The 23,822-nt window shown below is 42.5% G+C and overlaps 1 protein-coding gene across 1 annotated transcript; it reads right to left on the reverse strand.

The window, feature by feature from the left end:
• Positions 1-5,043: 5,043 nt before the first annotated feature.
• Positions 5,044-22,811, reverse strand: LOC134396699 (TBC1 domain family member 24-like). The gene is made up of 7 exons (XM_063123249.1): positions 22,673-22,811; positions 15,806-16,844; positions 13,449-13,607; positions 10,675-10,738; positions 10,034-10,129; positions 8,782-9,046; positions 5,044-5,189 (listed from the first exon to the last, which is right to left on the reverse strand). The coding sequence occupies exons 1-7, from the start codon at positions 22,809-22,811 to the stop codon at positions 5,044-5,046; spliced, it is 1,908 nt and encodes a 635-aa protein (XP_062979319.1).
• Between the last annotated feature and the right edge of the window lie 1,011 nt (positions 22,812-23,822).

Raw genomic sequence — 23,822 nt, forward strand, 5'->3', positions numbered from 1 at the left:
GAATACTCTTAAGCACAGAGTTCAGCACAGGCTAGTCTCTTGTGGCCTTTTCTGTCCTGCACTTGTGGCATCCAAGAAGAGGGTCAGGTTAATGCCAATTCTACTGCTAGTCAATGTTCTTGATGTAGTTCACCTGTCCCCCAGAGCACGTACCACAACCCAATAAGTCTTAGGCATTAACTAAACATCTTTAGAATTCTATTCCCACTGAATTCCTCAGAACTCACCTGCTATGTTCCTTTTTAACAATTCTGAACCAGATCAAATTTATTTTAAAGGTATTTTGGGTATATCCAGGAAACACAGTGATGCTTTTTCTTTGGAAACATATCGAGTCAACCATCTTATGCCTTATGCTTTTGGGAAGGTGCATATAAACAAATGAGTCCCAAAGCATGCAGTGTCAAGCCACACTGAGGCCAGATCTACACCAAGCAGCATATAACACTATGGAAGCGGTTTGAAAATGTATATGGAATGTGTCATGGAGCTCCATCACACCTACTTTTTTTATCCAGTTTTCATCCACAGTTCCCCCCTCCGTTTCCTTAGCAAGTTGAGTGCTGGGCACTTTCATGTGTGTGCATTGTTGCACTTTTTCAGCTCATGTATCTTTTCACCTGGAGCACTACTATGCTGGCGAAATCTCCTGCTCCATCCCCTATGTTCTCCTTTCCCCAGAAGTTAATTATTATTATTTTTAAAAATAAATCTTTATTTCTACACAAATACAATAGTACAGCAGCCTGAAACTGCAATTGCAGTAAAACAGCACACTATACTTTCCCCTAAGATCATATTAAACAAGCTCCAAGGAAGGGAGGGCATTTGTAGAAAGCAGGAGGGAGCGCATGGGCCAAGAGTGTTGCTGCCCCTTGGCTTGGGAAAGATTTACAGGGGGGGAGGAGCCAATGTTTGTTTTGCTCGTTTCAAACAGTAAGCAGATAAACAATCACTTTAACTAATTTCTTTTGTAAAAGTGGTCAGGTCCTCTCCTTTGTTCCAAGGTAACAAAAATGCTTACATTGTGTAATTTTTAAAGATAAAGAGATCAAAATTGGCACAGTGATAGCTCTTAAAGAGGGCTTTAGCCTTGTCAAGTTTGAATTAGATCAGTTCATCCCTTGATTTTTTAGGATTTTTTAAATTCCCCCCTTAAACCCTTTTCCTGATAGTCCACCAGTATGAAAGTCCACCTGTTTGCAGTTGTGCAGGATCTATTTTCCTTTACTTTGATCATGCGAAGCTGTGCATCTCCAGTTCATAAAATAGAGATCTGCTGCTTTCCTTACTGATGAGTAAATCTCATTGATTTCTACTGCATTTACATCCAAGTCACACTAAAATCCGATGCATGCTTACCTTTGAGTAAACTCCATTAAGCCCCATTCTGGCAAATGCAATTGAATGTAATTCTGGTAGGCTGAAATGGTGTAATGATACAATTATGGGATTAAGGAAAGCCAACCCCTTGCATGTCCATGGACTGGTCTACCTATCCTCATTTCAACAAAGTATTGTTGCACTGTAAAAGTTAGGAGAACATGGGGGAGAGAAAAAGAACACACAATGCTTTCCCTAGGATCCTTATAAACCAAGTTGGAGGACCAAGTCAGAGAACTACAAGGGAGGAGAACGTGAACTGCCCCACCCTCCTCTTTTGTTAGCAAGACCAGCCTTAGACACACATGCCCCCCACAAAGAACAGGATGGTCAGATAGAACGCAATGACAGCAATACACAGCAGGGAGGAGCACATTTATTTTGTATGGAGGGAAAAAAGACTTTCCCTGCTCCAAATAGAAACAAAACATGGAGGGAAAGAGGGAAAATGAGTGCAGGACATGGATGATGTCATGTGAATACTGGGCTGCAAAACCGCGTACCAGGCATGGTGAGCATGCGATAAATCGCTGGTGCTCATGGGAGCTCATGGGCCCCAACAGTTGTCAGTGCACTTCGATACCATTACAAAGCAGTAGTGTATATCCTGCCAGACACGGTTTTGTTTTTGTTTTTAATTAGGGTGCTTTAAAGTATGCTAATAGTACAACCTTCCCCAATCTAGTACATTAAGTGATACATAACAATATTGTATAAGTTATACACATTTGAAAGGAATTGCAGTAAATAATGTGTATGTTTAAAAAAATAGCTTTATTATTATTATTGTAAAAAATCTTGCTTTGTTTATGTAATGTTTGGATACAACTCAATTTAAGGTCAACAAATATTGTATAAGTTGCAAGGTCTCTCAGTAGATGCAGGTTCTAGTTACAATTCACACAATAATGTTCTAGAATGGCTTAAACGTCACTTCTTTCTGTTGGTTGCCATTCACATCCAATGCAAACCTCTTATGTTTATCTATCAGTACTTTTATGTCCTTCTTCTACCTTCACTTTTGACTCTTAGTTCTGGTACATTCCTGTGACAGACACTGAACATTCTGTTATACACATTCATCCCAAATCGCCTGGCCCTTTCTCTCTGGTTAACCATTGTGCCGAGGGCTCTCTTCTAAACCACCCATGATGGAACAATTGTATTTTTGTTTGTCACTTGACCACAATCTCCAATTGTAAAATCTATAGTTATGACCAGTATGTGCTGTTGTTACATTCCCTTGTTCTGTTCTTTATTTTCATCCTTATATTGCCATAGACTTTCTGAAAATGTTATCTTGGGGTATATTGATTAGTTTTCTGTTTAATAGATGGAGAAAATAAGCACAAGAAAAAAGAATACAATCACTGAATGTATCTTCCAGAAGAGTAGCAATATTCATCTCTTGCAGCAAAAACAAGAGTTAAATACTAACAAATTTATTATGGAATAAACTTTTGTGGATTAGAATCCGCTTCATCAGATTCATGAAGTGTTGTCTTCAATTACACATCCTGTTAGCCCAGGAAGCTTTGTTTTACTAGACAGACTCTAAAATGCATTTAGTGTCATGTTTCCCAATGCTATCAACATATTCTGTGCTTTAACTTTAATAGTGATGTATGTACTGCGATGGTATTTTGAATACCAATGAAGTTTGCTGGCGTCCTAACGTTCTCTTTGTTGTAAATATACATCTTTGACGACAATGCAAAACAACACGACAATGTTTATTCATCAGAGTAGACAGGAATGATACTGAAATGTGGAGTGATTGGCAGCCCTGAAGGCCAAAGACAATTTTATTTTCTTTCATCTTTAGAATAGGTGGGGAAGGCAGGCTTCTCTGCTCTGGTCCCTAATGTAAAAGCATTCACTCTTTAAGAGGAAAGGCCCATTCTTTTTTATTCTTTTTTGTAGAATACTGACATTTCTTAATTTTATACATATATACCCAGCAAGATGCCCAGAGGGCCTGGTAAAAAGCATGTCGTCTAGAGAGCAGCCCGGTCACCAGATGTCTCCTGCCTTTTTCTTGAGAAGGTCTATGATAGCTCTAGGGTATTCCGCAATCTTTTTTTGACCAAAGGTACAGGCTGCCTGCTTGTCTGCTTGAGTCTCTGTAGCACAGATGCAGAACTACACAGGTGTTGGTGAATGTAATACAAATGTGGCATGTTATTCTCCAGTACCTCATTTTAAAAGAAGTGCAGAAATTAAAGGCCAAGAAAACCATGGTAATTTAGTAGTAACTTTCTTTCCTGGCAAAAGCAGCCATACTTCCAGGCCACCTGCACAATTACATTTTAGAGCAGTGTATGCTATTTTTCATAGTGCATGCTGATTTTAAAGATGATTGCTACATAGCATAATCTTGTGGGGCTAGAAAGGAAGATACTGACTGTAAAGTTTACTTTCAAGCACTGTCATAAAGTTTATATACAAGGACTGGCTCCAGTTGTGATGAGCATTCTCAAAGTTCATAAGGTAACAACAATGATCAAGCATGAAATAATGAAGTGGCTGTGTCAAACTTCCCCCAACTTAGCACCCTCCAGATGTGTTGAACTATAACTTCCATCATCCTCAGCCAGCTGTGAATGTTGGGAGTTGTGGTTCCAACACATCTGGAAAGTGTCAGGTTGGAGAAGGGCACATTTGGATTTGTTTTGAGTTACAGGTGAATAGACCTATCTTAGTGATTGTCTTTAGAGGTCCACCCTCCTTTTTTTAGTATTTGCTGCATAGGATAACAAAAAAAGAAACCGAGGAGATTGTCAATGGAACATATGGTATCAAATGAAATCCGCACATTTCCTCTTGTGGAAATGTTGTTAAAGGCCAGGTATCTGCCATCTGATGTCTTTTCTATTTTAATATTTTTTATTATGTCAAAATTCAAACAAATTGTATCTCAGAAAGTAAAAAGATACATACTGGCAAAAAGATCATACAGAGGAAAATAAAGCACATAGATATACATATTATCTTCACATTCTCCCCCCCCCCACTGATTTATAAATACATTCATATATATATATATATTTAGCTCTCTTGTAATACCTGTGTTTTGATAGAAAAGCTAGTGTCCATATGTGACCATACCAATCAGATATAGAAGTTTTTCGAGATTTCCTCAGAAGTAATATGGTTTGTGTAATTCAGGGTTGGTCATGTAGTGGCCCTCCTTCCACTCCCATCATCGTCTATGTTGGCTACAATTGATGGAAATTGTAGGCCAAAACATCTGGAGAGCTGCAAGTTGCCCACCCCTGGGCTAAATGAGGGGTGGGCATGGAGCCGCCGCAGGTGCAGATCTTGGTGGTAGCAGCAAATACATGTGACCAATGGTAATTCTATATCTTCTTCCAAAATCAAACCTTTCAAACATCCAAGTAGAACAGTCATGGGGGTAAACGGCAAATCACATAACCTAATATGTTTTATTATACCCCAAAGATTCTTGCCAAGAAGACTGTATTAATTGTTTAATTCCCAAAAATATTGAGAAGAGCTGTCCCTGATGCTTGACATCTCCATCTGTCTGTCACCATCCACTGTCTTTTATTTCACTTCCAGTTGCTATATGTACCGTGTAGTTCTCAGGAGAGGAATCTCAGGCTAAAATATTTCTTGATATGGGGGCGGGGGAGATGATCAGGAATTTTGAAAGCCCCAGACTTCTAATAGTTGCACCTGGAAGTTTTCTTGGCAAAGAGGAGGGTTGTCAAATGTTTCACAGTGTTCTGTTCTCCCATGAAGCAGATTATCATCAATAAACAAAGCCTGGCCTCCACCACCACCTGGTGAAAATGAATATAGATCGTTAAGGACTTTTGCTCATTATGTTTTCAAGCATAATTCTAGATAATGTTCAGTGTTTCATTATCTCTTTTCCTAACAGTTAAATTTTAAGAAGTCTATGTTTCTGCGTGCAGGTTAACAATGTATGTAGTCTACTGGTTAAGTTACTATGGGTCGTAGAAACGGGAGTGGAGCGACCCGACTTGCCTCCGCCAAAGGCAAATATGGATCGGGTTGGGAGGGCAGCGGAGCGGTTCACTCATTTGCGGAGCGCTCTGCTTGCTTTCGGAGCTCCGATCACCATTTTGGAATTTTTTTACATAGGATTGCATTGGGTGAAAAAAAAACCTATACCTTCTTTGTTTTTAAAGCTAGATCCCTGAAACTTACTGTGCTTAGAGATTGATGACTGGGGGTCATTTCTGTAGATTTTCAGAATTTTTCGTTGTGCGGTTTGCTTGCTATTATTTTTTATTGAATGGGTAAAAGCAGGAGGGGGAACCTTTTTTCCCAGTGTTGATTGAATGCTTCATCTCCCAATCGTGTTGATAAGTGTCACCTGATGTGAAGCATCCTCCATTCCCAATGTTGGAAGGGGGGACTAAGCAAGAGGCATACAGAGAAACTTTATCTTGAAGTTCTCTGTGTTCATTTTTGAAGTGGTTAACCTGAGAGGAAGATTCTGATTTAGGTTTAATTTTAATTTCCCTCAAAAATCAGGGCATGATCCAATTTCCTTCAAAGTGGCCATGCCTAAGGTCCTATGTGGAAGCTCTCATGGTGCTCAGTTCTATGTGTGTATCGAAAAAATAACAGAGATAACTGCATTTCTGTAAATTGGGAGGGGGGGGTAATTTAAAAATTTCCCAAAAATCGGCATGATCTGATTTCCTTCAAAATGGGCATGAATAAGGATCTATTTACAAGCTATCATGGTGCCCATTTTGATGTTTCTAACTTGAAAACTAAAAAAGTTATAGGCGTTTCACCTTTGCAATGCAAGTTTATGGGGGGCGGGGGGATAGCAGGGCTCCGATCCAGATCTGTGGAGCGGAGCGGACCCAATCCGAAAGTAGTGGATCGGGGGGGGGGGTCTGTGCACAGCCCTAGTAACAACCATACAGGCCTTCATCTACAGCTCAGTAAAATGCTTAAAGACCGTGAGAGAATTGATCTTGAATTTAAGGAGAGTAAACCTGCCCTAAATGTCAACATTGTTTGCAAGACATTCCAAAACAAAGTATTAATACTTGGGAGGTGTGTCTCATGTGGGTCATATGCAAAAGTATGTTGGATATTTCCACTGCTAACATAGCCATGTACTGTTGCCTCCTAGCGGCTGCCATTAGCAGAATAGTACTCTCTTGTTTGCATTTGCTGCAAGAGAACTTGCCTGTAGCACAACCAGCACAATGATCCCAGTTTAGAACAGTCCCTTATTCTGCATGCACAGAGCATAGCCAGTAGGTGTACTGCTGCATGCAAGCATTCAGGACTCATTATAGACCTGCTAGTAAGATTTCTGATTGATTTTCTGGTGTCAGTGAAGGGCTTCTTGTGACTCAGTGCCCCTATGAATCCTATCACAGGTTATGTTGGTGCAAGAGGAAGCTGCAACAAAATGTTGCAGTGTATCCTCCCCCACTAACAGGAGTGCTTTTGCTAAGGGTCCCAGCTAGCTCTTGTTAAGGGTTCCTCACCCTCCAGGATAACTGTTGGAGGCTCAAGCAACTCAATCTCCACCCCACAACTGACATTTTCCAACTAACATTCAACATTCCATTGCTCTTGGAGAACACTGAGCCCTCATTGAACCCCCACCCCCATTTATTTATTTTAATTTACAAGTATAAATACTTCTATGTCCCTGATTCATGATTACTCCCTCTAATACTGAACTCAGGTGGGTTGTGCCGACAGCTTTGTCAGCCACAGAACAAGAGTGATGTATCTGCATGCTTGGGTGTATCCTGTGGTTAGAAGAAGTATTTTAAAAAATAAATAAATTAGAAGCTGAACACTCTCACCCTCCAAAGGAAAAACTGAGATCTGTAAATGCATGCCGTTGTGCAAGGAGAATGGGTAAGAATCAGGATAGAATGAGGAAGGGAGGGAGACAATCAGCAAGCCGCCTGCTCACAGCAGGAATGACTTTCAGAGTCAAACAGCTTTCCTGACCCAGGGAGTGGGTGTGCTATATGTGCAAGGAGGAGGAAGAAGATAAAGCAGCAGCAGCATGTATATGATTCCACGTTTCTTTCAAAGACGACAGTTTAATATGCTTCTCCTTAATGTGCCTTGGTGGGCACCGTTACACTGGGCTCCTCCTGCCATTTAATGCCATTTTCTGCACCTTGGGCTCCTCATATGTAACCTGTTACACCAAAAAACTGGTAGACAAGGAAATCTTCCCAGTTTAGCTGTGATTGAATTAATCTCTTAACTGAGAAGCTTCCTTTGGGAGTGTGGGAAGAAGCCTGCAAACGAAAGGGCAGCCTCACAAAGTCCGGAAGCTTCCTTATTCTGAGTCAGACCATTGGTCCATCTAGCCCCTTGTTATCTAACTAGCAGCGGCTCTCCCAGGTGATGCCAATGTTGCCTAGGCCACATCCTGCAAGGATGTTTGTTTGTTTTTGCCGTGGCAGTGCAGAGCTGAAATGAATGAACCACAAATAGTTTGATAGGGGCATCTAGCGATGGGATTTTCTGAAAGGCATGACCATGGTATGGCCAGCTGCAAGCGGTACGTATCTTAAATTATAAATGTTATGGGCATCAAAGTAGGCAAAAGGGGATGTAGGTAAACTTTATTTATTTATTATTTATTATTGCATTTATATCCTACCTTTTTTCCTCCAAGGAACCCAAGGCAGCATATATAACCCTCCTCCTCTACATTTTATCATCGCAACAACAACCCTTTGAGGTAGGTTGGGCTGAGAGTCTGTGACTGGCCCAAAGTCACCCAGTGGGTTTCCATGGCCATGTGGGGACTCGAACCTGGATCTCCCGACTTCCAGTCTGACACTTTAGCCACTACACCACACTGGCTTATAGCCACTCAGATGGAATACAGATACTTCAGTGGGCACTTTATTATAAAAGTATGACACCAGCCCATTAACAGGTAAGGCACATCAGAAAGCAACACAATTAGAAATCCAAGTATAGGCTATTCTTACACTGTCTTCCATGCAATTTCTCTTCCGTGATTCAACTGTTCTTCCCTATCTCCAGTAAACATATTCTATGGTTTACTTTGGTTAGACATGATATGTTGTATGAGGTAAATGGATCACATTTAGAGCTTTTACAGACAGAAATCCCCTTTTTCCTATTTCTTATGCACTGCAAAGGGCTCTGAGTTCAAGGCAGGCACTGTTGCAATTCCCTGGGAAGTAAAGAAAGAGAAGTCTAGTGAAACCTGAGAGGAGATTTCTTGCAGCTTCTAGTGGCTGGGGTCTATGAGAGCAAGTGGGAGCTTATTTCTGTCTGAATTAAAGAAAAGTTCACTTGGTTGGACCTGGGTAGCCCGAAGTATTTGTGACACTTTTGCATCTCTACAGCAGCTATAATGTTAGTAAAAATTACCTATGACAATTCCTTCCTGAGTTCCAGACATAAACATGGAGGCTGTTTTGGAAGGTAACTTGAAGTGTCTCATTGCCAGGAATGGAGAGAGGCGGTATTTAATCATGTCTAACTTTGGCACAGTGAGGTGCTTTGAGCTGGTTGCTGTGTGACCCTCCAAAGGAAAGGGAGATGGAGAACGCTGGCGTGGGGAACGAGGCATAGCTTTGGCTTGTTCTGGCTTCTTGATGAAAACCCACTCGTATCGCTCTATTTCAGGCTGCACCTTTCAAACAAAGATGACAAAAGTTAGGTATATCCTACCTCTGTCTATTCTGTATGCTCTGTTAGGAGAGCACATGAATAGGAAGCACTGAGGCGTAGCTCCTTGATGGAATTGGCTTTGATTGAGTTCCCGGAGACCTTGAGATGAACCCAGAATGCATGCAACAATGAGCCTTGTGGCACCTCAGCGTAAGCATAAGCGCACATCTCCTTCATCAGATGCACAAGGTGTTATGTTGAGTTACAAAAGTATTAAAACATGGAGGAGGGGGCAGCAGGTCCAGCTCCAGCAGGTCCATCTGCCATTAGGCAATGTGAAGCAATGTTGGGAAGCAGCAAGGTGTTGGAGGAGAGAACTGTGTGCCACATGGTCTGCCTTTCACCTAAGCTTACCTCCTGCCTTCAGGCATGGTGGAGGATGCTATTCCATTGCCAATGTTAACTGACACAGCCTAGTTGGCTTTTGTATATGGAATGGCTAGGGACGCCATCTTGTCCTTGCAAAATGTTTTAGGCCATCCCAGCTGGGGAGGGGAATGGTAAGTCATTTCATAATTAAATGGTCATGGTAGTAGATGGTAACACCCAATCTCCCACAGGACGCAGCAGAATCGACTAGCTATGTAGTATAGTTGAATGAGCAGCTTCTGTGCATGCAGGAAGTTCTATGTGCCAGTTACTATGCTGCACTTTTAGCCTAAGGCTGCAGAATCAGTTGATTTGATGATGGTCTTTATTAACAGGAGATGGGTATATAAAAGTAATCAGTGTAGTCATCTCTCAATATCGTAATTTGTTGGAGGAAACTGGCAGTGCATTTTGGGACCCACTTCTTAATTTTTACAACATATTTGTAGACTTCACTATACATCAGACCCACCTTAGGTCAGGTTGCGACCCAGTTGTGGGCCCTGATTCACCAGTTGAAGACCAGTGGGAAAAAAGGACTAAAATAGGTCTTCACCATGGGAACTAATTTTAGACTCACTGTGAAAACAAAGCATTCTCCTGTGCCAAAGAAACTTGATGCTCCCCCACTTTTTTTTCTTTCATTCCAGTCAGAGGATAGAAATGCTCCACATACCTATATGGGAGAGATGAGAAGTAAGAAATTCTAAAATGTACAGCTGCTATAAATCAGAGCGAACTCAGGAGTCAAGAAAGTATATTATCACAGAAGCATGTTTCTTTAACATTCTGATCCAAACAGTATGGAAGCACCCCTATTGTCCTGACAGCCCCATATCCTTCCCTGTATCTCTAAATATATGTCCCTACTCCAGCCTTTATAACCTTCCTAATCGTTCTGCCCTTGACCTCTGTTTCCCTCCACCATCCCCATTCTTTCAAAAGTATTCCTGATTTGGCAAACCCTAGCACACAGAGATCAGAATTAGTTACAACAGAAATACATAATTTTTACATAAGAGTAAATGAATGCAGAATTGGGGGCCCTTTTGTGAGCATCTTTTAGGGCAAAACTTTTGGAATTCCGTTTTAATCCAGAGTACACACCGTCCTGCATAAGGATTATTTAAAAAAAAAATCTGATATTTCCATTCCCATCATAGCACCATAGGAAAAAAAGACCCCACCCACAGTTCTCTTGAATGCTCAGAAGGCACTTACTTCCCCCAGTGTGGTTTTTAACAGCAATACAGTTGGTTCATAGCCTTCACAGCAGGAATAAAATCTGTAGGAAACACACACACACAAAAAGGAACTGGTGTGAACTGAATCTGACAGCAATAACAAGGAAAACTATCCCATAACAGCACTGAGGTGGGGATGGAATGGACTGTGACCTGTCCAACAGAACAGGCACTCCCATTACCTGAAATGAACCCCTCTGATTAGCCAGATCCACTGCATGCTTTCCACATTTTCTCATGTCCATGCCATACTACACAGGCACATAGTAGAGATGGGGGCATGTCTACACCTGAAGGAGGGAGGGGGGAGGATTGTGGACTTACCTGCTTCTTCTATCCTCCCCCAGCATCTTGGTAGTCGCACAACGTATGTTGAGGCCAGCTTTTTTAATCTTTTAAGAGGAGCTGTGCCCGTGCCCGGCGAAAAAAGATAAGATAAAAGAAACAAACCCACGCCCAACCCCCCTGCCATCCATGGGATGGCAAAATTGCTGCCCCCCACAAAGGCCATGGAGCCCTCCCCAAACAGCTCCATGCCCAGCCCTGCTATCGTGGGGAGGGAGGGGGAAGCTGGGATGGGTGCCCACACCAGCTACGTTCCTCAGGATGCTCCCGGGACCACAGCGAAAATCAGGATAACTGCAGAAGCAGTTACCCTGGGAAAATGGAAGGGTTGTCCCTGGTTGACCCCAGGATCCCCTGTGCATCATTTGGACGCACAGGGATGACCCCAGGAAAAAAGTATAGTGTAGACATGCCCATGGTCTCATCCATCTAAATTTTGGATTAACTGATTCAAGGTCCCTCGACATGGTCTGATGAGACCCCATCCTATTTTCTCTCTGATTTCCTTGGGATACCAACAATAGCCAGCAAGGTAAGACTATTGGGCTGTGTACAATTCTGCCAACAGAGGCAATTTCTAAAGTATGCAAGGACCAAGAAGTAGATTGTCCATCTTTCATACTGCTGCAGTGACCTTTTCATTCTCCTAGCCACATCACCATGATATGCAATATAACCCTTCTCCTTTCCTTGTGTCTACACCTCTAGTTTCGGATGGCATTACATTTCCCACCAACACTCCTTGCCACATTCTGCCTTGATCGATCTGGACCTCATGAAACTTTGCATCCTCTTGTCTGCCTGAGTTTGGGGAAGGATCTTTAGGATCAAGTAGGGTGGCCACTTACGCATCATCAAAAAAAGGGGGAAATGCTTCACGAGAAGAGTGGACAAAAGAGGACACCAGTCCATTGCTGATGACCAAGTCCATTGCTGGTGAAAGCAGGAGAGGTAATGCAGACTCCCATTAGCAGTTACTGAACTGCAAGCCCAATAAGCCCCCTACCCCACCTGAGGCAAAAAACTCATATGGAACTTCATTCCCTTTGGCTAACTTTGCATGGTAGAGCAATCTGTTTGAGCACCTCTTTCTTTGGGGGATTGACATGACTACTTAAAATACCTGTGGGAATAGCAACCTGTAGTGATTGCTGACAACCTCTCTGTGAATACTATTGTTATGTTAACCAGGCCGCCTATACAAACCCATAAAAGAGCGATGGCAATGACACTCCTTTGTCCCTCTCCAGTATTGTTCAGCGTTGTGTAATAGCTGGCAAAGCAGACATTTGGAAGCCATAATTTTTGCTCAGCGAAGCAGGTAATTGCTCAGATAAAACCTTAACACATCATCATCTCAGTGGCACACGCAGGATCTTGACAGCTTAATTGAGATTGTGAAAGTGTGTTTGCTTGGATGTGGGTGTGTCTTAACTATTGGATGCCCCTGGGTGTTTCTACCATGTAGGCCCTCTGGTTCTGATTCTACTATGCATCTTCTGAGGGGGCAGGAGGAATTTTCACAGTTCTTCCACTCTTAGGGCTCTTTCTAACATGATGTGTTGCTACTGTTACATCACTGTTCCAATGTGCAATGGATTTTATTGTGGCTCCCTTCTTTTATTTTGAAAATGCAGATCAGAAACTAGACAGAAAATGGCTGGAGGCATATCTCTTTCTAGTGTCAGAAAGGCTGGATGCTACTATGAGATGCACAAATTGCAGAGGAGGTCCTGGGGAGCTTTCTCATATATTCATCACATATTCATGTTTGACCCTTCTGACATTACCAGGACACATCTCTTCAGCCACTTCCACATATGCATTTTCAAAATACAGCTAGGAAAATACAACGGTGGCCAACCTTAGAGTATGTTTCTATGGTAGCTTTTTCCATGCTACCAACTGGGCACTAAACAATATAATATTACAAACATGGGAATTGTCCTTGATGAGTAGATATTTCCTCACCCAAAGTGGGAAGCTGGTTGTAAAGACTCTATATGGGCCACAATTATCTCACAATGCTCTACTGGGCAGATGGGACCAGCAGCAAGCATAGATTCATTCCCACCTGTATAGATGGTGTGGATCTTACCTCCAAAATTAAGAATACACAGACATGCCCTAAAGACCACAGGTAATCTAGAGGTAATATGCTTTTTGAGCACATCAATATGCTGTGTTGCCCATGGGCATCCCTCGTGTGTGTAGCTATTTTGAGTGTAGGAAGGGGAGTATTTTGTGCCAGCGACATCTGTCCAAGAAGTTGGACCCAAAAGTATAGCCCTATTATTCCAGTGTTTCTTTCCCTCTGTTTAATACACTGACTGCAATCAGTATTCAATTCATTTTCTTGTCCTGATAAGATACTGACTGACTCTAATTTTGCAGCTACCAGCTTACCTTTGCAAGCTGTATCCATCTTCAGAAGTTGAGAATAAGAGGAGAGGTGAGAACAAAGAAAATCGTTCCGGAATCCAGGACCACACAATGCGCATTTCCTGAGCAGTAACAATGGTAGATGTGAAATTATGTGCGTTCACAGTGAGGTGGAATGGTTGTCTGTGCAACAGAGGAAAAAAGGGGGAAATAATCAGTCCTGTACCTCAAGCAGCTCCAAAGATCCTGACCTTTACGACAGACAAAGATCTTCTTGCAAACATACAGCTAGCAGAACACACCGCCAACACTTGATAGGTTAAGTTGGGTAGTAGAAGATACCTTTAAGTGCAGAATTCTGTGTTGGTTCCACAGAATGAGATGCAAAATAATTTAAGTTGCAATCCTATTAATATTTAGACAGAGAAAAGTCCTATAACCTCCAGCATTCCCCAGCCAGCCATGCTGGGGTGGGGAATGCTGGGAGTTATAGGACTTCCCCCCACCCCCACCCCGCTTAAGGTGAGATGTTTTCTTACTTTTGGAGAGAATCAATGCAACAACCTGCATAATCTTGTCAATTCATTAATCAAAAGAAGCTGGTCCAAGGAAAATATCACTTTGCCAACTCCATGTGTCTTTGTGCTTTCTAAACCATTGAGTAATTGAGCAATCCTGACCTCTCGTATTTCAAGTTACAATTGCAGCTGAAACAATCTGATGGGTAACACTATATGTTTAACCAAGTATTATTATTACTACTCCAATATTGACTCATCTGGTCTATATAACCAATAATATATTTTTTTTTTAAAAAAAGGTGACAGATACCCCATAAACCAGGGACAGCCTATCACCTCAGACATGCTGATATTTGATAGACATATGAAAAGGTGCCTTATACTGAGTCAGATCATGGGCCATCCAGCCCAACATTGTTGACAATGACTGGCAGCAGCTCTCCAGGGTTCAAGCAGGAGTTTTTCTTTTTCTTTTTATTATTTTCTACAATACTTAAACATACACCATTACAATTAAAACAAAACAACATACTATATATGTTGGATAACATCGATATCATATCTATATAACATAATCAAACTTAACATACAAGTGCACCCCCCCACCTCGGGATCTCATTCCTGATTCCGAAATCTCATACTTTCTTCTGCTGGTGGTTCCCCACTTCCCTTAGAAAACACAAATATTAGGAACTGTTTCCAAATTCCTTCAAAATCATTTGTTTTAGCTATACCTCTTCTCCATTTAATATTACAAGTCAATTTATCATTAATAGCTATATCCCATACTTCTTTATACCATCCTTCAATACAATATTCCCCTTGAATCTTCCAGTTCCTAGCTACAATCAATCTTGCTGCAGTCAGCAAATTCGTTATCAGTTCCTTAGTTTCTTTTTTACATTTTAAATCTTCAAATAGTGACAGTAATGCTACTTTAGGTGTTCGCTCTATCTTCATTCCCACGATTTCTTCAATCTCCAAAAACACCATCTTCCACAATTTTTGTACATATTTGCATTCCCACCACATATGTAAATACGTTCGTTTTCCCCCACATCCTCTCCAACAATTTGCTGGATGTTGATTATTTATCTTATTTAATCTAACCGGGGTTAGGTACCACCTCCATATAATTTTAAAATAATTCTCTTTTATTCTTACTGACGTATTTCTCAACGCTCTTTGTTTCCATAGTCCCTCCCAGCTCTGTTGTCCTATTTGTACATTCAAGTCTGTCTCCCAAACCATTTTACCTGAACTATCCATCGACCCTTTCTCCAACAGTATTCTATATATTTCACTCATTAATCCTTTTGACACTGTTCTTTTTCCCTTATCATTTTCTTTCTTAACTATTAATTCCTCAAACTTCGTCAATTCTCTACAATCTCCATTTTCTCTTACCCACTTTTTAGTCCACTGTTCTAACCCTGTCTGGAGTTTTTCTAATCCTATCTGGAGATGCAGGGGATAAAACCTAGGACCTTCTGCATGCCTCTACCACCAAGATTCTCCTGGCTGCCAGCAGCCACATACAACCCATCACATATGGTTCAGGTATTCTCCCAGGCTCCCAGAGAGGCTTTTTTGGAACCATAGCTGGCAGCAGAGTGTGCGGGGGAGGCGGGGAAGCAGATAAGACACTATCTGAGGATGTGAGGAAAATCACACACACACACACACACACACCTACCTTTGCAACTGAAATGGGGCTGAGAGAAACGGGGGGGGGGCATTTTTGAATTAGTTTTGATCTCCAATTATGGGCACTTGAACACTGTGCCCTGTAGCTGGCTTGGCTGTTTGTCAACAGAGAATGTTCCCATTCTAAAGAGGGAGCAACTGACCATCTTTTACCTGTGCTGCACCACGGTCACTCCCTTCTCCACCAGTGCCTTCCTGTTGGCCATTTGAAGGAGCCAGATTTCTTTGCGAGAGAAAAGCCGGATGCCAAATGCCTTCTCTAGAAGCTTGTCAGCAGTCATGTGCTCGTGAATGTCCCACATGAAAGCCTGCAAGCTTCCTTTGATATCATCAGTCACCTCCAGGCTTTTTGAAGTCACAGAGAGCTGGTATTGCCTCAGCAGGGCCAGTGCAATTCGGTAGAGGACTTTCTGCCCCTCTAGAAGGTACATGTCAAAGATGCGGATGACATAATCAAATGGAAGGTCCTCGAAGAGCCATACCAGCCACTCAGAATACACTTCAAAGATGTTGTCTGAGGAGCTTGCTATCAGTCGGTGGGCAGCTGGGCAGTGTTTGTTGGCTAGGTCCCCAAAGGTCATGCAGGAGGCTTCATGAGCGAGGAAGGAGTGGTCTATGTAGGAGGTGTGGGGAGCATTGCAGTAGAGGAGTCGGCAGGTATTCTCAAAGCACTGGGCTTCGTCCTGGCTGTAATGGAGTATCAGGGCAGTCACAGCTGGAAGGAGGGGACAATAGGTGATGTCCGGGTACAGGTTGGAAATGCAGATGAGTACCTTTTTCATGGCAGTTACCCCTTCCTTGGTGAGGCAATATTCAGGCATGATGCTTCCTGCCAGGAATTCGGGCAAGGGGTCAAAGCTCTCACTCTCGTTTACAAAGAGCTTGCTGGCAACATCTTGGTAGACTGGGGCGTCTGGGGTCATGAGTCGGCAGGGTACGCCCTGGATAATGTGCTGGTAAGCTTGCGCCCTTAAGGCACGACTTCTAGCCCAACATCCTTCCCTTGCCAGTTTCTTCAGCTCTTTAGTAGACTTACCAAGGAGCTGTTGATGAGTGTCCCGCTGATCATTCAACTTGGGAAACTTGTTTTGGTCCACAAATTTACTGCAGTCTAAGCAGGAGATGGCGTCGCTATCCCATATCTCAATCATGGAGGGGATTTCTAAGGCAACTTTAAATGAATTGGCCAACTCTGTAAAATAAGGCACTACATTTAGTGTGAAATATCTCACCTTTTGAAAGATTCCTTAATTCTGCCTGAAAACTGTTGGTAAAAAATCTCTGTGTGTGTTTTCATTAACCTGACATGCATCATCAGAAAATTCACTCTTAATTTTCCTCACGGGTTTGATTTAGCCGTCTAGGTATTTCAGGGTGCCTCGGTCTCTCATATAAACCCAAAAGATCTGTTTAAGCCCATTAGCATATTGTGCAATGGATACAGGTTTATTCATTAGGGAATCAGATTAGTTAGGCATTTAAAATAGAGTAGGTATGCCTAAAACTGGCTTAAAGGCACACTTTCTTTGTTCGAAGATTGTATGTATGGAAATACAAAGCAAATACTGCTGCAGTTACAGGCTTCTAAGAGTTAAAAATCAATTTTTTGAAGCTGTACCTAGAGTCTACAATACTGATCACTGGCCTCTATTATGCCCATGTAAATGTGCTCTGAAAGAACAAAGAGATCAGGAGCCAGGAAACCCTAATTATCCTGATTCATAATAGTCCCACCAATACACCTGTCTCAAAAGCCATATCAGCAGGGAGGGCTTGTCTTTCACCTGGTGTCATAAACCATTTATTTGTGCAGACATAAAAACATAAGTGCCATTCTGGATCAGACCAAGGTCCATCTACCCCAGCATTCTGTTCACACAATGGTCAACCAGCCCTCAACCAGGAACCCACAGGCAGGACATGGGTGCAACAGTACACTCCCACCCATGTTCCCCAACAACTGGTGCACACAGGCTTACTGCCTCTGATACCAGAGGTGGCACTTAGCCATCAGGACTAGTAGCCATTGGTATCCTTCTCCTCCAGGAAATTGTCCAACCCCCTTTTAAAGCCATCCCAATTGGTTGCCATCACTACATCTAATGAATTCCATAGTTTAATTATGAGTTGTGTGAAAAAGTACTTCCTTTTATCTATCCTGAATCTCCCACCTATCAGCTTCATGGAATAATCCCAGCAGTTTAACCTTCCCTCACAGGTGAGATGCACCAGCCCCTTGATCATTTTCGTTGCCCTTTTCTGCACTTTTTCCAGCTTTACAATATCTTTTTTTTTTTTAAGGTATGGTGACCAGAACTGCATGCAGGATTTCAAGTGTGGTGGTCACACCATAAATTTGTATAAAGGCAGTATGATACTGCCAGTTTCATTCTCAATTCCTTTTCTAATAAAGCCTAAGATGGAGTTTGCCTTCTTTACAGCAGCTACACAATGGATTGACGTTTTCATTGAGCTCTCTACTACAACCCCAAGATCTCTTTCTTGGTTTATCACCGTTAGCTCAGATCCCATCAGATTATACTCGACATTGGGATTTTTTTGGGGGGGGGTGTACTTTGCTTCCCTTAGTGTAGCTAGAAATGCAGTCCCTTTCTGCGCTATCTATGAAATATGGAAGTACGTGCATTCTAGATTGTCCACATCGAGGGTTTCTTAATGGTGAATCAAAGTTCAGCAGTGGGATGTATTCAGGCTTTCTAAAGATGCTGGCGCTATTCACAAGGACTAATAGTGAAATGAATTCAGGGTCATGAGGCAGTTGAGTTTTGGACAAATATAACACTCTATTGCTCTGGCTTCTCATTAAATTTGGGGATCACAACTGAGAGTTGCAGAAACAAAAAACATCAGGAAGATTATATGCTTGTGAGTCTTGAGTTCCCAGGCACACTGGACCCAACTTTCCCATTACATGCATATAACATGTTTTTACCAAAAGACAGCAAATCTGTGAGATAATGGGAATGGCTGCCCAAGGCCTAATGCTTTTGATCTGCAGAAGGTTTATATTAGAAAATACCATTGAGAAGTGTAGTGATTGAAGCACAATAGATATTGAATATTTAAAGCTGAGAATGAGTGGGATATTACTGTGATTTGCATGGTCCTGCTGATGACTGGTAAGTACACAATTGCTGTTGTAGGTTTAGAGTTGATAAAAGTTCAAAACTGATTCCCCAGAATCCTTCATAATAATTGTCCTAACAACATTCAGTTAACACCTGTCATCTAACAATTCATAGCATTGTTATATTATTACGTTGTGCTGCAAAGAAGAGATGCTCCAGAAATAGAAATGCCAGAACAGAGCCACGGGTGTCAGCTGCAATGTGGCTCAATTCTGGAAATAAAGAGTAGCGAATGACAATGAAATGTAATAACCATCTGGGAGCTATTGTTGCTTTGCTGAGGATTGAAGATGGTGTTGTAAATTTGGCGAACTCGTTTATCGTTAGTGTGCCGGTTGCTGTGGCTTTGCCTAAAGTGTCACCTGATGTTGAAGTTTCTTGATAGCTGGGAATCTATTACTGGCCTTGGAATGCAATACCCATCAGAGTTTGGGAAGGTGACACACTCCAGCTGTTGGGAGAGGGCTGTTGCACCATGTCCTGCTTGTGGTTTCCTGGCCGACAGCTGGTTGCCCACTGTGTGAACAGAGTGCTGGACTAGATGGGCCCTCAGTCTGATCCAGCAAGGCTCCTTCTTACTCTCTTAGAGCAACAGTTTGGAATTTGGGAAAGGAGCGAATGGCAACTTGTCTCAAAGTTGAAGCACCTCTAGGCTCTTCCTAGAATCTAAGGGGTAGCAGATTTGCTGTCTGGTCTAGGAGCATCACGTTGCTTCCAGTATACTCTGCTTGTATGTTTGTAAATGAAACAAATATTACACCACACCACGAGTCTTCCAGATTGGTTTTGCACTTAATTGTCACTCACTGCTCTTTATTTTCAGCATTGAGCCATTGCAGCTAACACCCGTGGATGTGTTCTGGCGTTTCTATTTCGGTAGTATCTCTGCAGTACAAATTAATAATATAACAATGCTATAAATTGTTGAACGACAGGTGCTAACTGAATGCTAAGTGCTAGTACAGTTTAGCTTGCAGTTTTTATGAAGAATTCTGGAGGGGAAAAACACAGTTTTGACCTCTATCAACTCCAAACCTAAAACAGCAAGTGTGGGCTGATCTGTTATTTCTCCCACTCATGCAAAGCAAACTAAACCCTGTCGTGCTGTCTCTGGAAATTCTCATCACTTGGTAATGGGAAGCATGTAATGGGAAGCATGGGAGCCAGTGTGGTGTAGTGGCTAAAGTGTTGGACTGGGAGTTGGGAGATCCAAGTTCTAGTCCCCACTTGGCCGTGGAAGCTCACTGGGTGACTTTGGGCCAGTCACAGACTCTCAGCCCAACCTACCTCACAGGGTTGTTGTTGTGAGGATAAAATAGAGAGGAGGATTATGTGCGCTGCCTTGGGTTCCTTGGAAGAAAAAAGGTGGGATATAAATGTGATGATGATGATGATAATGTAAGTATATGGACATTGATGGACTGAGAGAAGGAAACAAAGAAAGAAAACAGAAGCCTGGGTTGGCACAGATCTAGATGGAGGTGGTGGCAGGGTGTATGTGTGAGTCTTGTGCACCGTGGGGATAAACCATCTGAAAGTTCTTGGGAACAAAACAGTTACATGAAAAGAAAAGAAAAATATGTAGAGCATAAGGTGGGCAAAAAAAATTGTGTGTGTGAACTGCCCAGAGAGCTTCAACTATTGAGCGGTACATAAATGTAATAAACAAACAAAAATATAAATAAAGCAAGTTAGAGAAAAGGTGTTGGGAAATGAGGCAGGACTGGTATAAATTTGGGGAAGCTAACCTGAATCAGGAAAAAACTGTCATAGTTGCGCACACCAGAGCTGTATAATTGTGGGTGAGAACAATATATATCATGGGGGGATAAATCTGGCTCAAATAACATTATGTTTTGCAGCTTGTGCACTTCTTTAGTTTGGGATTTGCTTATTTGGACCATGTTTGGACAGCCAGCTTACACAGCAAAAAGCCTCCTGCTTATTCCATATTTATGCACTTTGTCTAGATTCAGAACGAGGTCCCAGGTCAGTCTGAATTGCTGAGCTCCTTGATTTCCTAAGTATAGTGTAACCCTGATATGCTAATAAAACCATGTACCTTTGGAAATGTGCTGGACTAGAAATATTCTGTAAATGCACACATGCTTTGTGGTTCTCCCTGTCTAACATCGCTCTTAGACCATTCAAAGGCTGGGGCATAGCCATCTGTAGTGAGTTGTTTGGTGAGCAAAAGGTGGACTTTTCCAGCATACCTACATGATCTGGGTAGCCACCCAGAGACCTATGTAATTTATTCTCTGGCATCCCTATAGTGAATTAACAAGCCTTTTCACACAGGCTGGCAATTCACACCTTGGCTTGAAGCTGTTCATGCCAGCTAGGTTATGTCATCTTAGTCAATGAGATAAGACTGCTCCGACCTCCGACCCAGGAATCCACATTTCCCGCCCCTTCTCCTGCCCCTTTGCAGCTGGCGTAGAGACAACTGCTCTGGCTGCCTCTCTGAGATCACAAAAATGACCTTGGAGAGGAGGTAAAGGGGGTGTTCCAGTGGGCAGGGAAGGGAGGTGACTCAAGAGGATGTCTTGACCATATAAAAAGGAGGACAGGGCTCCTGTATCTTTAACAATAGCTCTGGCTATTGGGCAGTATAGAAGTGTAATAAATAAATAAATAAATAAATAAAATAAAACAGTTGCATAGAAAAGGAAATTTCAGCAGGTGTCATTTGTATATATGGAGAACTTGGTGAAATTCCCTCTTCATCACAATAGTTACAGCTGCAGGAGCTATACTAGAGTGACCAGATTTAAAAGAGGGCAGGGCACCTGCAACATCAACATCAACTGTTGTGATGAAGAGGAAATTTTCCCAGGTTCCCCATATATACAAATGACGCCTGCTGAAATTCCATTTTCAATACAACTGTTAAAGATACAGGAGCCCTGTCCTCCTTTTCATAGGGTCACCCTAGCTTACATGATATCCTGATGCCTCTCCAGCCTCTTTACCTCCTCCTCACAGATGCCCCAGCTGGGTGGATGAAAAATCTTGTCCAGCTGAAATGGAGGGTGGGAAGTGTGGTGAGGAGAGAATCACCTTCTCAGCACCTCCCACTCTGTATTGGGTACCTGTAAGCCTCTGAGTTTGGAGGCCAACGAGCCTCAAGGTCACAATCAACAGGATTGCACTTTGAATCAATTAATCAGTGGGAGGTGTTGCAGTATCAGATAACACCAAGTAATGCATTTTAAAACAATGGCTGATCTCCGTTTCTGAAAACCAAAGGTGGGATGACACCGGCACTGGGGGAGGCAAATCTAGGGTGACCATATGAAAAGGAGGACAGGGCTCCTGTATCTTTAACAGTAATGTAGAAGAGGGAATTTCAGCAGGTGTCAATTGAAGAGAGTGAAATTCCCTCTTCATCACAACAGTTAAAGCTACACTAGCTATATTAAAGTGACCAGATACAAAAGAGGGCAGGGCTTCTGCAGCTTTAACTGTTCTGATGAAGAGGAAATTTCACCCTCTTCAATTGACACCTGCTGAAATTCCCTTTTCTACATTACTGTTAAAGATATAGCAGCCCTGTCCTCCTTTTCATATGGTCAACCTAGATCAGCTCTCTACCACCTGTACACACAATAGTAGTTATGCATCTGTTGCCACATCAGCCCTGAGAAGGGATCAAAACCTGGGTCTCTCCCAGCCAAGCACAAAGCCCCACAGTACACACAGGATGTAATGCACCATGACATATTTGCTAAGAGTGCGTAGCAATTCTATCCAGGCAAGTGGCCTGCGTACACACTGGTATAGGCAGGTAAACTCTGGGGTGGCAGTATGCTTTTTTGGTTCATCTGTCAGGCTGATTTGCCCGTGCCTGTCAGTTTGCATGGCTTACCTTGTGTGGCTTCCAGGTCTCCTTCCTTTAAATCAGCCATCATGGAATTTGCTCTTTCCCTTGTCACTGTTTTCTCCAAAGGGAAATCTGCCATGGGCCCCCCAGCAGGGCTGGTATAACCGAGGCCAACCTGTAGCATCCTGTGCTTTTACTTGAATGTCCTGGCTCAAGCTCTGCTCCTGTGCTTGATTTATTGGGCCAGCAGAAGCTTCCTTTGCACCTAGCGCCTCCCCACAGGAGACACTTATTTGGTGTAAACAGCAGTAAAACGTTTCCACACTTAGTCACTCATCCATGCCCGCCATATGCCTCTCTGACAAGCAGGATATAAATAAGCAAGATACTGATCAAAATATCAACAGGACTGTTAAAAAGGATCATTTGTTTTTCCAAGGGTAAACTTTATTTTCCTGTACACCCCTTGCAACATCACAAGGAAACTAGTCCCATGTGTACCAGAAATACACACACACACACGGAGGGGTGGGAGTGGGTGCGTGGGGACAGAGGAAGGGGTGTGTGTGTCTTGATTTCTGTCCTTTTTGATGATTAAACGTCCTTGAACTGATGGAACATAAACACAAAGCCTGTGTCTCAAACTGCTTTCTGCTGGTTCCTTTGTTGCTGCTTGAAGACAGAAATAGAATCATGTGAATAATAGTGAATGCTACGTCTTTGACTGACAAAGCTGTGAGGTTCTGGATGTATGAAATCAAAGGGGCAAACTGCAGGTGCCTTTGGTTAACAGGAGAACATGTGCTTGCTAGTGACTCTGAGCCCAATGAATGTCAGCCATCACTTCATCAGTGAGGGTATGGTGTCATTTCAGTGTTGCCTGACCGAGGGTAGCAAGTGCTGGAAAAACTGCATTGGGACTGAATAAGGGGATGTAAGGTCAATTTTATATTAGGAACATAAGAAGCTGCCTGAAGTCAGACCATTGGACCATCTAGTCCAGTATTGTCAATGCCCCAGGTTGTAGAGATCCCGTGGCAAGACACCCTCAGTGAGTTGACCTTCTTATCACCATTGTCAGCAGCTTCTATTGCTCCTCCTCCTCTTTCTCACCATTGCTCCTATTTGCTTGCTTGATAGGCAGAGAGTCCATAAGCAGGCAGGCGGTGGCTCTACTGCTGCTCCTTCTCACTAC

This window comes from Elgaria multicarinata, chromosome 3 (assembly GCF_023053635.1).
Source record: "Elgaria multicarinata webbii isolate HBS135686 ecotype San Diego chromosome 3, rElgMul1.1.pri, whole genome shotgun sequence".
NCBI classification, from domain to species: Eukaryota; Metazoa; Chordata; class Lepidosauria; order Squamata; family Anguidae; genus Elgaria; species Elgaria multicarinata.